This window comes from Astatotilapia calliptera, chromosome 7 (genome assembly GCF_964374335.1).
Source record: "Astatotilapia calliptera chromosome 7, fAstCal68.1, whole genome shotgun sequence".
Taxonomy (NCBI): domain Eukaryota; kingdom Metazoa; phylum Chordata; class Actinopteri; order Cichliformes; family Cichlidae; genus Astatotilapia; species Astatotilapia calliptera.
Genome location: NC_137428.1, coordinates 43,236,036 through 43,249,848, shown reverse-complemented (window position 1 = coordinate 43,249,848; position 13,813 = coordinate 43,236,036). Strand labels below are relative to the sequence as shown.

General features: G+C 39.7%; 1 protein-coding gene across 1 annotated transcript in view; it reads left to right on the top strand.

Annotated features, from left to right (window-relative positions):
• lrp5 (low density lipoprotein receptor-related protein 5) overlaps positions 1-13,813 on the top strand; it is a 51,447-nt gene that overhangs the window by 31,290 nt on the left and 6,344 nt on the right. Inside the window, exons 12-20 of the mRNA XM_026174839.2 lie at positions 6,776-6,992; positions 7,096-7,249; positions 8,517-8,652; positions 8,813-9,057; positions 9,774-9,958; positions 10,876-11,024; positions 11,610-11,787; positions 12,201-12,397; positions 12,615-12,820. Of these exons, the coding sequence (XP_026030624.1) occupies positions 6,776-6,992; positions 7,096-7,249; positions 8,517-8,652; positions 8,813-9,057; positions 9,774-9,958; positions 10,876-11,024; positions 11,610-11,787; positions 12,201-12,397; positions 12,615-12,820 (1,667 nt within the window). The remainder of the gene's footprint in view (positions 1-6,775; positions 6,993-7,095; positions 7,250-8,516; positions 8,653-8,812; positions 9,058-9,773; positions 9,959-10,875; positions 11,025-11,609; positions 11,788-12,200; positions 12,398-12,614; positions 12,821-13,813) is intronic.

Genomic DNA, 13,813 nt, shown 5'->3' with positions numbered 1-13,813 from the left:
GGATATGTGTGCCTGTGTTTTTTTTTGTGTGTGTGAGTGAATGATGTGGGACTCAGAAAATGGGGAGGTGTATATAGTGGAATTTCCCCTGCTTAAGGCCCTGCGCGTTTTTTTTTTGTTTTTTTTTGAGTAACAAGTCTAGTGTCACTGCTTCATGCTGTATAGAATGAGAGAATGTCAGGGGTGTTACAGCCGGTCAAATAAGGATTGAACACGTCACCAATTTTCTAAGTCGATATATTTGTAAAAGCGCTACTGACATGAAATTCTCAGCAGATGTTGATCGCAATCCATCCAATCCATACATGCAAAGAAATCAAATGATAAATTATGTGTAATGATGAGAAATGACACAGGGAAAAATTATTCAACACACTTAATGAAATTTATTTAAACACCGTACAAAAGGCTTTGTTGGTGATGACAGCTTTAGAACGCCTCCGCACAGCCTAAACAGCCCCACACCATGATGTTCCCACCTCCAAACTTCACTGTTGATGTGGTGGTTTTGGGGTGACGTGCAGTGCCTTTTGACCTTTGACCTCCAAACACGGTGTGTTTTATGGCATCCAAAGAGTTCAGTTTTGGTCTCATCTGACCAAACTTCTCCCAGTATTTCACAGGCTTGTCTAAATGTTGTCTGCAAACTTTAAACATGATGCAACATGCTTTGGATTCTTGGATGGTGAGCGTGCATATAGGCCATGGCTCTTGAGTGCATTACTTATTGTTTTCTCTGAAACAATTGTACTTGCTGATTCCAGGTCATTCTGTAGCTCTCTACAAGTGCTCCTTGGCTCTTGGATAGCTTCTCGTAATTTTTTTCACTGCTCTGTCGGAGAACCTGGTTGTGATCAGTTTGTGGTAAAATGATCTTTCCACTTTCTGATTTTGGCCCCAGCAGTGCTCACTGTAACCTTCAGAAATTCTTGTGTGTCAAGTGCCATCTGTATGTTTTGCAACAATAAGGTTGTATTTCTTGTGTGACACACATGACACATTTTTACAGGCCATTAGTTGGGACTGAACCAGCTGATATTAATTTGCACAAATGGCAGGATTCCTAATTACTGATGGATTTCAGCTGGTGTCATGACTTTCTCTGCTTTTTTGCACCTTTGTTTCTTCGTGTGTTCAATACTTTTCCCTGAGTCATTTTTTCATTATTACAAACAACTTAATTTATGGACATCTATGGTTTGGTTTCTTTGCATGTGTGGATTGGGTTGTAACCAACATCTGGTGAAAAGTAATGTCAATAGCACCTTTAGAAATATATTTACTTAGAAAATTGTTGACATGGTCAGTACTTATTTAACCTGCTGTATATGTGCCAAATCTCTCTGGGCTGGCCAAATGGACTGGCTATAGACTAAGCAACAGGAAAACTTTATAGGGGGAATGCCAAAATGGATAGGATAGATCTATCAGCAGTCTATATATTTCCCGATGAGTGACAAATTAAAGCAAATTTTTAGCCTTTGTGGAATTTCTGTATGCCTCCCATCTGCTGGTGTGCAACAGGTCTAACATGTTGTTGTAGTTGTTTCCCCCCCAGATGTGTGCATAAAGTGTTAGAATAGATAGAGACATGGTACATCACGCTTTCCAGTGAGGGCATCATATTGAACTAGGGCTGCCACAAACGATTATTTTGATAGTCGACTAGTCACCCATTATTTTTGCGATTAGTCGACTAATCAGATCATCATCCATTGGACGTACAGCTTATTGCACCAGCAGCATCTGCTCTTATATAACTATCATTAGCTTACAGCTTGAAGTGTTTGTGCTAACTAAAAATAAAGACAAGATGGTAGTTTATTAATTTTTAATGAAATTTGCAGATTGTTTCGGTGAAGTTTAATAAACTCCTTGCTTTCTAAAATATAACAGGACACCGGAGTATATTCTCCAGCATCTCACACTTCTGATAATCAGCTGTCTGCTTGACAGTTTTAGCTGTGCAAAAACTATAACTTTAATCTCAGCCAAACCGATTCACTCAGGAACAAATAAAATACTGAAAAAAGCCAAACAATAACATTTAAGTTATCTAAGTGACTTATATATATGTTTAACCTGAGTAGCGAAAGACGGCGGTGGGTTTGAAAACGATTTGCCGGGAGTCCAGTGTTCTCACGGCTCTAGTTAGCCTTGCCCCCGCCTAGCTAACGAGCTAGTGGGTAACAGACGTCTCCGAAAACGTCGGAGCGCTTTTGAAAATATGTGGTGTCTTGATAAACTGAGCAGATATTTGAGGTTTACACAGCTACATTCTCGCCTGAAAATATGTTAAACGTTTATTTTGTGACCCAGAAAGAATAATAAGAGTAATATTAAAACTAACTAGCTGCCGCCATTATTGACAACTGCGCTGGGCTGCGCTATGAATTCTGGGACACAGCTTCTTCTTCTTCGGGGTTTAACGGCAGCTGGCATCCTTGGACATGCAGTGCTGCCATCTTCTGTTTCAGTCCGTTATTACACCCTTAAATCCTACTACTCATTCCTGCGTCCTTTGTGATCTTACAAAGCTTCAAACGATGCGTCGACGATTTTAATAGTCGACATAATCGTGACTAGTCAACTAATCGTGGCAGCCCTATATTGAACATCTGACTGATAAATATTCTTATGTATTCCTGTCAAAGTCTTTATAATCTGGTTTTCTTATGTGTGTAGTTCAGTGTAGTGGAACTTCTAATAGCTAGATATATGCCAAAAGTTGGAATGAAAAGCTTTGGAATAAGACAGTATACGGATCGTATAAGTAAAGATTATTTTACCAGACTAAAGAAATTAAGGCTTAAAACTAGAGTGAAGTCAAATGTGCTCATCTCTACTATGTTGGGGGAAAAAATCAGATCATACCAATCAGAAAACGTTAGACAATCAGTATTTTATGTGAACGCAATTGCAAATTAATTAATTAATTAATTACGATCAAGTGCGCTCAGGGAAACTAACCAGTCACAGAAGTGCTGATGACACATGTAAGGAAGTCGTTAAAATCACTCTTGCTTTTTCCTTTAGTGCTTCTGTTTTCCTGGCAGTTTTTTTTTTCACATCAGCATCAATGTTGGACCAGACATTTACAGTGAATGCATTGGTAGTTTTTTTTGCCTATGGAAAACACTGCTTGTGTCAAAGCTTTTGTGGTGTGGTTTGTGATTGGTATAAGCTTTGTGGCTTCTTTGGTTTTTTGTGTAGATTCTATTCATCCTGGGTCTGTCTTTATGTTTATCAGAGAAAATCCACGTGTGAGCGTCTGTGAACCATCCGATGCTCTGATGTCTCACTGTGTGCTTGATGAGACCTTGTTACTTTTCCGCTAGCTTTCTTTTGCCCCCTCTTCCCATCCCCCCCGGACGTCCATCAAGAAAAGCGACATTCTCACACCCAAAATGAAAAAGATGAGAAAAAAAATCACATTCCCAGTGCATAATTCTTCCTGAAAAAGTCAGTGGAAAGAAAGAGTGAGTAAGAGAGGACGAGAGAGGAGATAAAGGGAGTCTCTCTGCCATCTTTTCACTGGGATGTCCATGTCTAATTGTTTCACAGTGATAAATGAATAGGTTTTTTTGTGGAGGGGTTAGGAGCCTGCCTTGGATCAGAGGCCCATTAAAGTGAATGTTCTATTTATTTCTGTTTGCTCACCCCCTCGGCCTGTGAATGGATATTTAAATGAGTATTCATTAAACAGATGCCCGTCACAGCAAAACACTCATTCTAATTCTGCTTTTTTCTTGTGTTCGAAATATATATAAAAGCAGGAGCTGAAAGGTAATACTGACGACTAAATTTAATTCAAATTTGTAGCAAGTTTTTCAGTCAATGTATCATATAGTCTGTACTCCTTATTTTCAGTTTGGAGTCTGACAAATGTTGAATTATTGATGTGAAATAAGAATTATTGATGGCTAATCCAATGATGAACAGTAAAATGATCATGTTAGTGTCATCTCAGCCAGAGATTTTTAAACTTGAGCTGAAGGTACACCAAAGGGTACACCTGCACATATATCAGCCCCCAGATGTGTTCATGTGTGATCTGACAACGCATACGTTTTTGACAGCCTCTCTGCTTCGTCTTGATCAAGCACAACCTAGCAATTATTTTGCAAGAATGTCAGTGGTCCTGTAGTAAATACTTTGCTTCCACTGCCTTATTATGCATGTTCGCACAAATCAACACAGTCTTGCTGCCTCCAGTTGAGATGCAACACACTTTTAAACAAAAAAAGTTTCTGTTTAAAGTAGAGCTGCCACGATTAGTCGACTAGTCACGATTATGTCGACTATTAAAATCGTCGACGACTAATTTAATAGTCGACGCATCGTTTGAAGCTTTGTAAGATCACAAAGGACGCAGGAATGAGTAGTAGGATTTAAGAGTGTAATAACGGACTGAAACAGAAGATGGCAGCACTGCATGTACAAGGATGCCAGCTGCCGTTAAACCCCGAAGAAGAAGAAGCTGTGTCCCAGAATTCATAGCGCAGCTGTCAACAATGGCGGCAGCTAGTTAGTTTTAACTTTACTCTTATTATTCTTTCTGGGTCACAAAATAAACGTTTAACATATTTTCAGGCGAGAATGTAGCTGTGTAAACCTCAAATATCTGCTCAGTTTATCAAGACACCACGTATTTTCAAAAGCGCTCCGACGTTTTCGGAGACGTCTGTTACCCACTAGCTCGATAGCTAGGCGGGGGCAAGGCTAACTAGAGCCGTGAGAACACCGGACTCCCGGCAAATCGTTTTCAAACCCACCGCCGTCTTTCGCTACTCAGGTTAAACATGATATATGAGTCACTTAGAGAACTTAATGTTATTGTTTGGCTTTCTTTAGTATTTTATTTGTTCCTGAGTAAATCGGTTTGGCTGAGATTAAAGTTATAGTTTTTACACAGCTAAATAAACTTCAAGCAGACAGCTGATTATCAGAAGTGTGAGATGCTCCAGAATTTACTCTGGTGTCCTGTTATATTTTAGATAGCAAGGAGTTTATTAAACTTCACCGAAACAATCTGCAAATTTCATTAAAAATTAATAAACTATCATCTTGTCTTTATTTTTAGTTAGCACAGACCTTAAACACTTAAAGCTGTAAGCTAATGATAGTTATATAAGAGCAGATGCTGCTGGTGCAATAAGCTGTACGTCCAATGGATGATGATCTGATTAGTCGACTAATCGCAAAAATAATGGGTGACTAATCGACTATCAAAATAATCGTTTGTGGCAGCCCTAGTTTAAAGTGTTTTCTTGTTAGGTGTCTGATGTTACTTTAGCCAATATGTGCAGAAACTGTGCAAGTGCTATCCAAACTGTAAACAGAGAACGTTAACCTTCACAGTAAAATTTTGGTCTGTTGGAATAGAAAGTGCCTCAAGGCGACTTTGTTGTTATTTGACGCTGTATAAAAAACCGAATTAAACTGAAGTTTACTACTTGGAAAAGCGATCAACCAACCTTTCAGGGAATACACTCTTTTTCCTGGCAACCATAGATTGTTTGGGCGTCGCCAACCAGCCTTTAGGCCATGGACTTACTCTAATCTAGCCTGCGTGCTTGTAAGCATCACTGGTCCAGTTAAAGGCATTAGACTGGTGGTTGGTGATCTGCACTGGTGGTTAGTTAGGGGAAATGTGAATTAATAAATCATTCCCAAAGTTTTGTGCAGCTGTATGTTGCAATAATGTACGGTTGTTCCAAAATCCCACAGCATACCTGGACCCCATTTAGAAACCAGTGAACTGTAAACTTTTTGCTTGCTTGTAATTAATTAGAAAGTGCAGTATGTTCCTCTGTTATACTGGATTTTGTTGTGAAAACAAATGCTTAGTGTAAATGGAAGTGTGAACACGGTCATGTACTCCCCAGTACTTAATACTGTGTGGCCTAGGCTGTAGTAAGAAAGTACATACCAGAACAGCAGTTACCTTTCATAAGCTGGCCTTCAGTCTCAACATAGATCATTTTCTTTGTGCTACAACTTGGCATTAACAATAGCCTATTATAATCTCTTCAGTTATATTGAAAACGGTAGATCCCTCCCCAGCTCCAGGCTTTACTCTACTATGCTAAACCGCTTCCCAGCACTCATTTTTAATATATCTGTCCACCATGCTCATAGTTTGCGAAATGTCTACCATGGCACATTAGAGACCTTGTAGTTAACATGTGACCAGACACACATGCACACACACGCTCGCAAACCTTCATGTAGACTGCAAATGACTGTAGTGTGTCTAAAATAAAACCCCGTGTCTATTTCAGTTGAGGCCAGTCCAGTAATAGCACAGGCGGTGAGGAGGAGGGTTGGACACAAGTTCTAATTGCAGCCTTGTCAATTGTAGCTCTCAATTTCTGCTTATAGAAACACACACACACACACACACACACACACACACACGTGACGTGTCACCATATTGTTAGGAGCAGGAAGGGTTTCACATTGCCAGCAGTGTTTTCTTTGGCTGCTACAACATGCGTCAAACTCAAATCCCACTCTTCAAACCTCTTTAACTAATTATTCTGCTTGGCAACACTTTGGTGAATGGTTGATGGTTTTATATGGACCAAATTCTTTAATCTATATCATTTGTGTGTTTTACATTTAGTTAAAACATGGACATAGACTATATTTTCACCTTTAATCTATAAAAAATAACTATAGGTTAGGATGATGACAACTGTAAGGATGGATTAAAGAAGCTGAGCTTTTAATCTGCGCTTTTTTCTGATCATCATTTCTGTTTCTGTTTCAGGTGATCAGTGTGGATGGTAGTAACAGACAGACTCTACTAGAGGACAAGCTGCCTCATATCTTTGGTTTTACTCTATTGGGGGATTATATCTACTGGACTGACTGGCAGAGACGGAGCATTGAGAGGGTCCACAAAACCACAGCTGTACGAGAGATCATTATCGATCAGCTGCCAGATTTAATGGGGCTGAAGGCAACTAAAGTGACAGAGACCTTTGGTGAGTAAGCTTATTTTCCTCTGAGTTCTGTACATGCAGCAACAAAGCGGAACTTAGAAAAAAAAAATCAAATGGCATATAAAAAAATGTTTTTTTCTTTTAGGTACAAATGGATGTGCTGGTGATAATGGTGGATGTAGCCATCTGTGTTTCTGGCGTCAGCAGGCTGTCAGCTGTGCCTGTCCAATGGGGATGGAGCTCCTCTCAGACCTCCAGACCTGTGTGGTGCCCGAAGCCTTCCTGCTCTTCACTAATAGGTCTGTCTGCCTTTCAATCAATAGCATGAAATGCCCTGCTGCTCTTGTTATCTGTAACTGGTGCATATTACAGCCATTCTGTTATTATTATGTCAAAAACAAATGACAAAAAAAACAGGAAAAGCTCACAAACATGAATGGCATAGGGGATTAGCATTCTCCTTACCTGACTGTAGTACTTCAGTTTGGGTTTAGGCTTCAGTCCTGAGAAAGTGTCTGCTATCTCAGACATGATTTAGTCTAGTAGGTGCTTTGACTTTGCTGTGTGTCAATCTGTGTCAGTAATTCTGATTATACAAGCTTATAACAGCTGCATTTTTCATTCTTTTCTGTATTTGAAGGAAGAGATACACGTCAGTTTAAATCAATCCAGCTGTCTACACAATGGATGCAGTTTATTTTAATGCTTCAGATCTGTTTTATTCTGTTTTTATACGTCTAACTTCACTGTGTCTTGGAATGCGAGTGCTTTCAAAATGAGGGTGAACCACACTCAGTAGTGTGCCTGAATGTGCCATCTGAAGGAGGACTAAAGTGGCTACTTCTTGGCAGTCTGTGCAGACCTCATGCTACAGTATTTGGTTTCAAACAAATTCAGCTGATTTTTTTCTTTTTTCCCCTGAAGTGTCATAAGGTTTTTTTGCTGGGGGGGTTCTGAAGATTTGCTGTATTGCAGCCGTCAAATTTCTTTCATCTTTTCCTACACTGTTAAGCACTGTCCAACTGTAACCTCTTACTTTTTATAGTTTTAGTATTAACAAATGGCTCTAACACAGTGAGGCTAGAGCAGCTATCACAACATGCATGCATCAGTGGGGAGGACGTTTCACTGTATCAAATGGTAGTGGACTGTTTGGTGGCCTGAATTAGAGACGGTGAACACAATACTGAGTACTAATTTTTTATGTATCAGGGCACAATAAAAAAATCATCTGGTCCTTACCAGGTTCTATAATTGTCTAAATGCACCCCACATTTATACTCTCGCATTTTATTATCTCGTGTTTTTGTAAATGTCACAAATGTCACAAACCTGAGAAATAGGAGTTTCATACTGTTGTAGTGCACCTTGAACAACAGTAGGACATAAGTTTGAAGTTTTATTTTGTTTCATTCTTTCGTTGTTTGATTTTTAACTTTTGTCACCTTGGACTTGACTTGATCTTGGAAGACTTTGACCTCGGGCTTGTTTCACCATCAGCCTTGAAGGTGAGAATGTAACTTGCACGGGAATTTTAGGGATTCTTTTGTGTTGTTTTCTCCTCAGGGACAACATCAGGAGTATTTCTTTAGGTACCAACAGCAATGATGTGGTCATTCCTGTGACAGGAGTTAAAGAGGCCTCTGCTCTTGATGTTTACGTCTATGAAAGAAGAATATATTGGACAGACATACAGGCAAAGGTATGTTTTGCAACAGAAATGTCCTGATGTGTTAGGTTTTTTTTTGCATCAGATTAAGAGAAACTGGGAATTCTTCACTTCTATCAGTTAAAGGAGAATTTGCTCTTTTTCTTTCCTGTTGTCTATCTCTTACTTTGCTCTCCGCTCGTTTTCCTGCCAGACAATCAGCAGAGCCTACATGAATGGCAGCTCTGTAGAACACATTATAGAGTTTGGGCTGGACTACCCAGAAGGCATGGCAGTTGACTGGATGGGTCACAACATTTACTGGGCAGATACAGGCACTAACCGCATTGAAGTGGCCCGGTTGGATGGCCAGTATCGACAGGTTCTGGTCTGTAAGGATCTTGACAATCCTCGATCATTGGACAACCCACGATCACTAGCACTGGACCCAGCCAATGGGTAAGACCATACAGTTTTAAAAATACCTGATATATTGGCCCAGTTCACTGCTGTGGATATAAAAATTCCTCCCCTATTTCATAGTACAGGGGCGTTACCAGGTGCCTGTGGCCTATCTATCTATCTATACAATCTGCAGAAAAGTCTGTCATTTGATTTTCTACATTTTATTAATGAATATGTGTGTGAGACGAATGTATGTCATCAAACAAATGGACAGTCAAATAAAACAACATTTGCATCCCACTGCCTTCTCCTCAGTTACCTTCAGTTTGTGAGGGATGGTGCTGTTAAACCTGTTTATTAACAAACCTTGCATTATTACATTGTATGCAGATCACCCCAAAACATACTGATGTGCCTGTGTGAGTCTTTCTGTTTGATTGTTAAGTACGTGTGTCAGCATGCCAAGTTGCTACACACTTGGTGATGGCTTCATGCTGTCATGGGCCAGACCTTTCAACACACTTGCCTGGAGCCAGCTGATGTCATTCCATGATCAAATATTGATAACAGGAAAAACAAAGTTGTCTTCTTAAAGTCGAAGCGTGTTCCCTGTTTGGATTAGATTAGCCAGTTAGATAAATAATGTACCCAAAAAACAAAAAGAAACAGATTTTAATAAAACCACCAAAAGCTTTTACATCCTTTTACGTTCAGATGTGATTACCTTGGTCATGTGTATCACAAGGCATAAGAGTTCTTTCTGTCTGCAGCTACATGTACTGGACAGAGTGGGGAGGTCGGCCACGCATAGCCAGAGCCTACATGGATGGCAGCACCATCACAACCTTGGTGGATAAAGTGGGCCGTGCCAATGGACTGACCATTGACTATGTAGACCATCGTCTCTACTGGACTGACCTAGACACATGCATGATTGAAAGCACCAACATGCAAGGTTTGAAAACACACACCAAGAACTTACCATGGTAATGATTCACGGGAAAGAGGACTTAAACTTTCAATAGTCAGCAAAAATACACTGTAGCAGCAATGAGGCAAGCAAAGTCCAAAAACCAGTCCATAAAGTTAGATAGACGATCTAGTAGGAACACGAGTACAACAAAAGAAACTGTTGAGGGTGGGGCAGACCAGGGGGAAACTAGCAAAGTAGCACAGTTGCCAAGAAAATGCCTTGTTTAAATATCAGTGTTACCTAAGGCCTTTTTATGTGTAGTTTGCATGTTTGCACTGTGCCTGTGTGGGTTTCGTCCTAAACACTTGGCAGTGCTTCACTAGAAAACTTGCAAAGACAGAAGGCGAAAGTGGCAGAACTGTGGAGTGACCAGGAATTAAGAAAATGACCATATTTTCCAATACTTGTTGAATGGGTCAACTCATCAATTTGTTTTCCTCCTCATATTCAGAATTGTATTTTTAGAGCCTGCTGGACACAACTTTACAATTGTTTATGTGTTAGTAATTTTAAAAGCAAAAGATTAATCACTAGCTTTTTCTAGACAATTTTTTTTGGTTGGCAGCCACTGAATTCCAGTGGCTGCTACAGACTTTGTGGGATATTGCACAGAGTAAAATGCTTTTGTATATGCACAGAAAGTTTCACTTCATCTTCAGGGCCAGTGGAGAGTGTAATACCAATATACAGATACATACATACAATTATATGTATGTAATTCCCTTAGGCACATTGCAAACTAAAGAATTTGTCTTATAGTCTGTTAGTTTTTTCCTGTCTAATCCATAAGGCTGCTTGGTAAATTTACACAAGAAATTCTTACAGCAAAAAGAAAAAAGTATTGATTTTAGGGCTTTTATGAGTTTTCCTGTGTTGTCCCAATTCAATATCTTCTGCAGGCCTTCAGAGAGAGATCATAGTAGATGACCTCCCTCATCCCTTTGGTCTCACACAGTACCGCGATTTTATCTATTGGACTGATTTTAACCTGCGTAGCATTGAACGTGCAGACAAACGCAGCGGATACAACCGTACTGTGGTGCTGCAGGTATGAAACCACTTTAATTATCTAAACAATGTGTTCATTTTTTACATTAATATAACAATTTATTATATAACCAAGACAACACAAACAGACAAGAACCAAACAACTGGAATGAAAAGAAACTAAACAACACTCTGACCCATTTATTCAAAGCCACAGTTTACATCAAACTAAGCCAGTCCACTTTCCACATCCACAAGCCTTCTCAAATAACCTCATGTTTAGAGCTGTTCTATTATATTCTATTCTGTTCTATTCCATGGTTGTACTTTAAAATCTTCTCACTAGATACTTTCTATTTCTTTTAAATATTTTCCCACATTATACCAAGTTTCAATCATATGTTTAACAACTGGATTGCTAATTTGTGCTCAGTTGTTTTGTTTTTTTTCCAAATGACCTGCATATACTTGGACACGGCTCATTTTAAGACCATAACATTTTTTTGTATTCCTAATAAGGAAATGTAATCTCATTTTTACTGTTGTGCATTTAACTAGTGTATTTGTTTTTTGGCACTGCTAACTTGTTGTTGGTCCTTTCATATTCCATCTGAAACTGCTGAGCTTTAACACACTGTTTCCTCAGGGCCAGCTTGAGCTGATGCTAGACATCCTGGTCTTCCACTCTTCTCGCCAGGATGGCACTAATGAGTGCACACACAACAACGGCAACTGTGCCCACCTCTGCCTGGCCACTCCTGCTGGTGCCCAGTGCCGGTGTGCCTCCCACTACACCTTGAACCCAGATGGACGAAACTGTAGCTGTAAGTACAGCTGATGGGAATCACACATATACACAAGTAAGAGAGAGTGCAGGCTAGTGGCTTGAACAGAGTGTCAATGAAAAATATGATCATTAAAATAGTTGCTGGTGTTATACGACTATGCGTCTACAGTTAGGACAAATGGAACAGAAATGACTGAAAGTAAAACGATAAACCTCGGCCGCTTCTTTCTCAACAGCCAACAGAAAGACTGTGAAAGCCAACATACTTTAGTTGTTTCCCATGAGTGTAGCTCCTCTAGTGTGTGTGTGTGTGTGTGTGCGTGAGTGTGAGAAAACTTTGGCTTTCTTTTGCCAGAGAGAACATGGAGTCTTTTCACCAGGCACACCCTTTCTCTACATTTGTTCACCCTGTTAATCCCACACCCCTCTCTGTTGTTTCTCTGTCTGCAGCTCCTTCAAGTTTCCTGCTCTTCAGTCAAAAGGCTAGTATCAGCAGAATGGTTTTAGGAGAGCAGAGTCCCGACATCATCCTTCCTATCCATGTAATGAGAAATGTTCGAGCTGTCAGCTATGACCCGGTGGAACGACTGGTTTACTGGCTCGATGGGCGACAGAATATACGCAGAGCCAGAGATGATGGGGCCATGGTACATCCACATCACCCTCTTAAAACACATACTCACAGCATTTGACACCATTGGCTGTTTTTGTGGAAAAAAGGATAAATAAACATTGACTTAGAAATTAGAATAGAATCATGATTAAGACCTTTTTATTATATTATTTTCATGCTTCATGTGACTCAAAGTGAATGTCAGAACAGGTCAAATGTTGACCTTATGACCTTACTGTGTTTGTTTTCAGTCGTCAATGATAGTGAGCAGCACTGCTCAACCAGTGGACAACCAGCTTCATGACCTGAGCCTGGATGCCTATAGTCGGAACATCTACTGGACCTGTGAGACAACCAACACCATCAACGTCAAGAGGATGGATGGTCACACTGTGGGCGTGGTCATCAAGGATGACACAGACAAGCCAAGGGCCATTGTGGTCAATGCTGAGAAAGGGTAAGCTCATTTTTGTGACAGTGACTCTACTAAGCTCAGTTGGAAAGATTGATGGTTCTAGCTGGCAGAGGTTAAACCATTACTTAAAAGCCATCACTTGACAGTTATCTTAACTAATTATAAGCTAATCTCCAATATTGTTTTTATCTCATAAATGATTGAAAGAGTGGTTGTAAAGGAGCTAACTAATCATCTGTAGAGAAAGAGTTTATTTGAAGAGCTTCCGTCAGGTTTCAGAGCTCATCACAGTACATCTGTGCTTGTCCTGCTATAAATCTCAGGGCAGCGTTCAGTACTGTTGACCATAATAATTTATTACAGCGAGTAGAGCATGCTGTGGGTGTCAACGGTCCTTCAGTGGTTTTAATCATATCTATGTAATAGACTCCACCATGTAAATGGAGTAAGTAAGTAAGTAAGTAAAATGTATTTATGTAGCGCTTTTCACAGATGAAAATCACAAAGTGCTTCATAATACAATGAATGAAAGTCCTGAGAGATGAGAGTCCTCTTAACACACACGTTAATTATGGAGTCCTACAGGCTTCCACGCTAGGACCATTTCCATTATAGACAGTACACCTCTCTGCATTTAATCATCAGTTACAGAGGAAAATGGTGACTCAAAAATGCTCATTTTCATGCCATTTCTGTTGGCAGGCTATTTCAAACATGCTGTTTATAAGCAAATTTTAAGAAAAAGTTCTGTAAAGTCAATTCAGAGTTTTATCATGCAAATTGCTGATTTGGGGCATTTTCAGTCTCGTTTTTAAAAGACCAGGAGACCATGATTATTGTTCTTCCCGAACTACATTCACAAATCAGCCAAGGAAAGTCCACCAGTCATAATTTTGGTTATATAATGTAATATAATATTTGGTTCCTCTTTGGGCTTTGACTTGCATGTGACATTTGTTGCATACTCCTTTTCCAATTAAGGAGATTTTCTAAATTGAGAGCTGTAGTTTTTTGGTTGAACAGGAGAAAATTGCT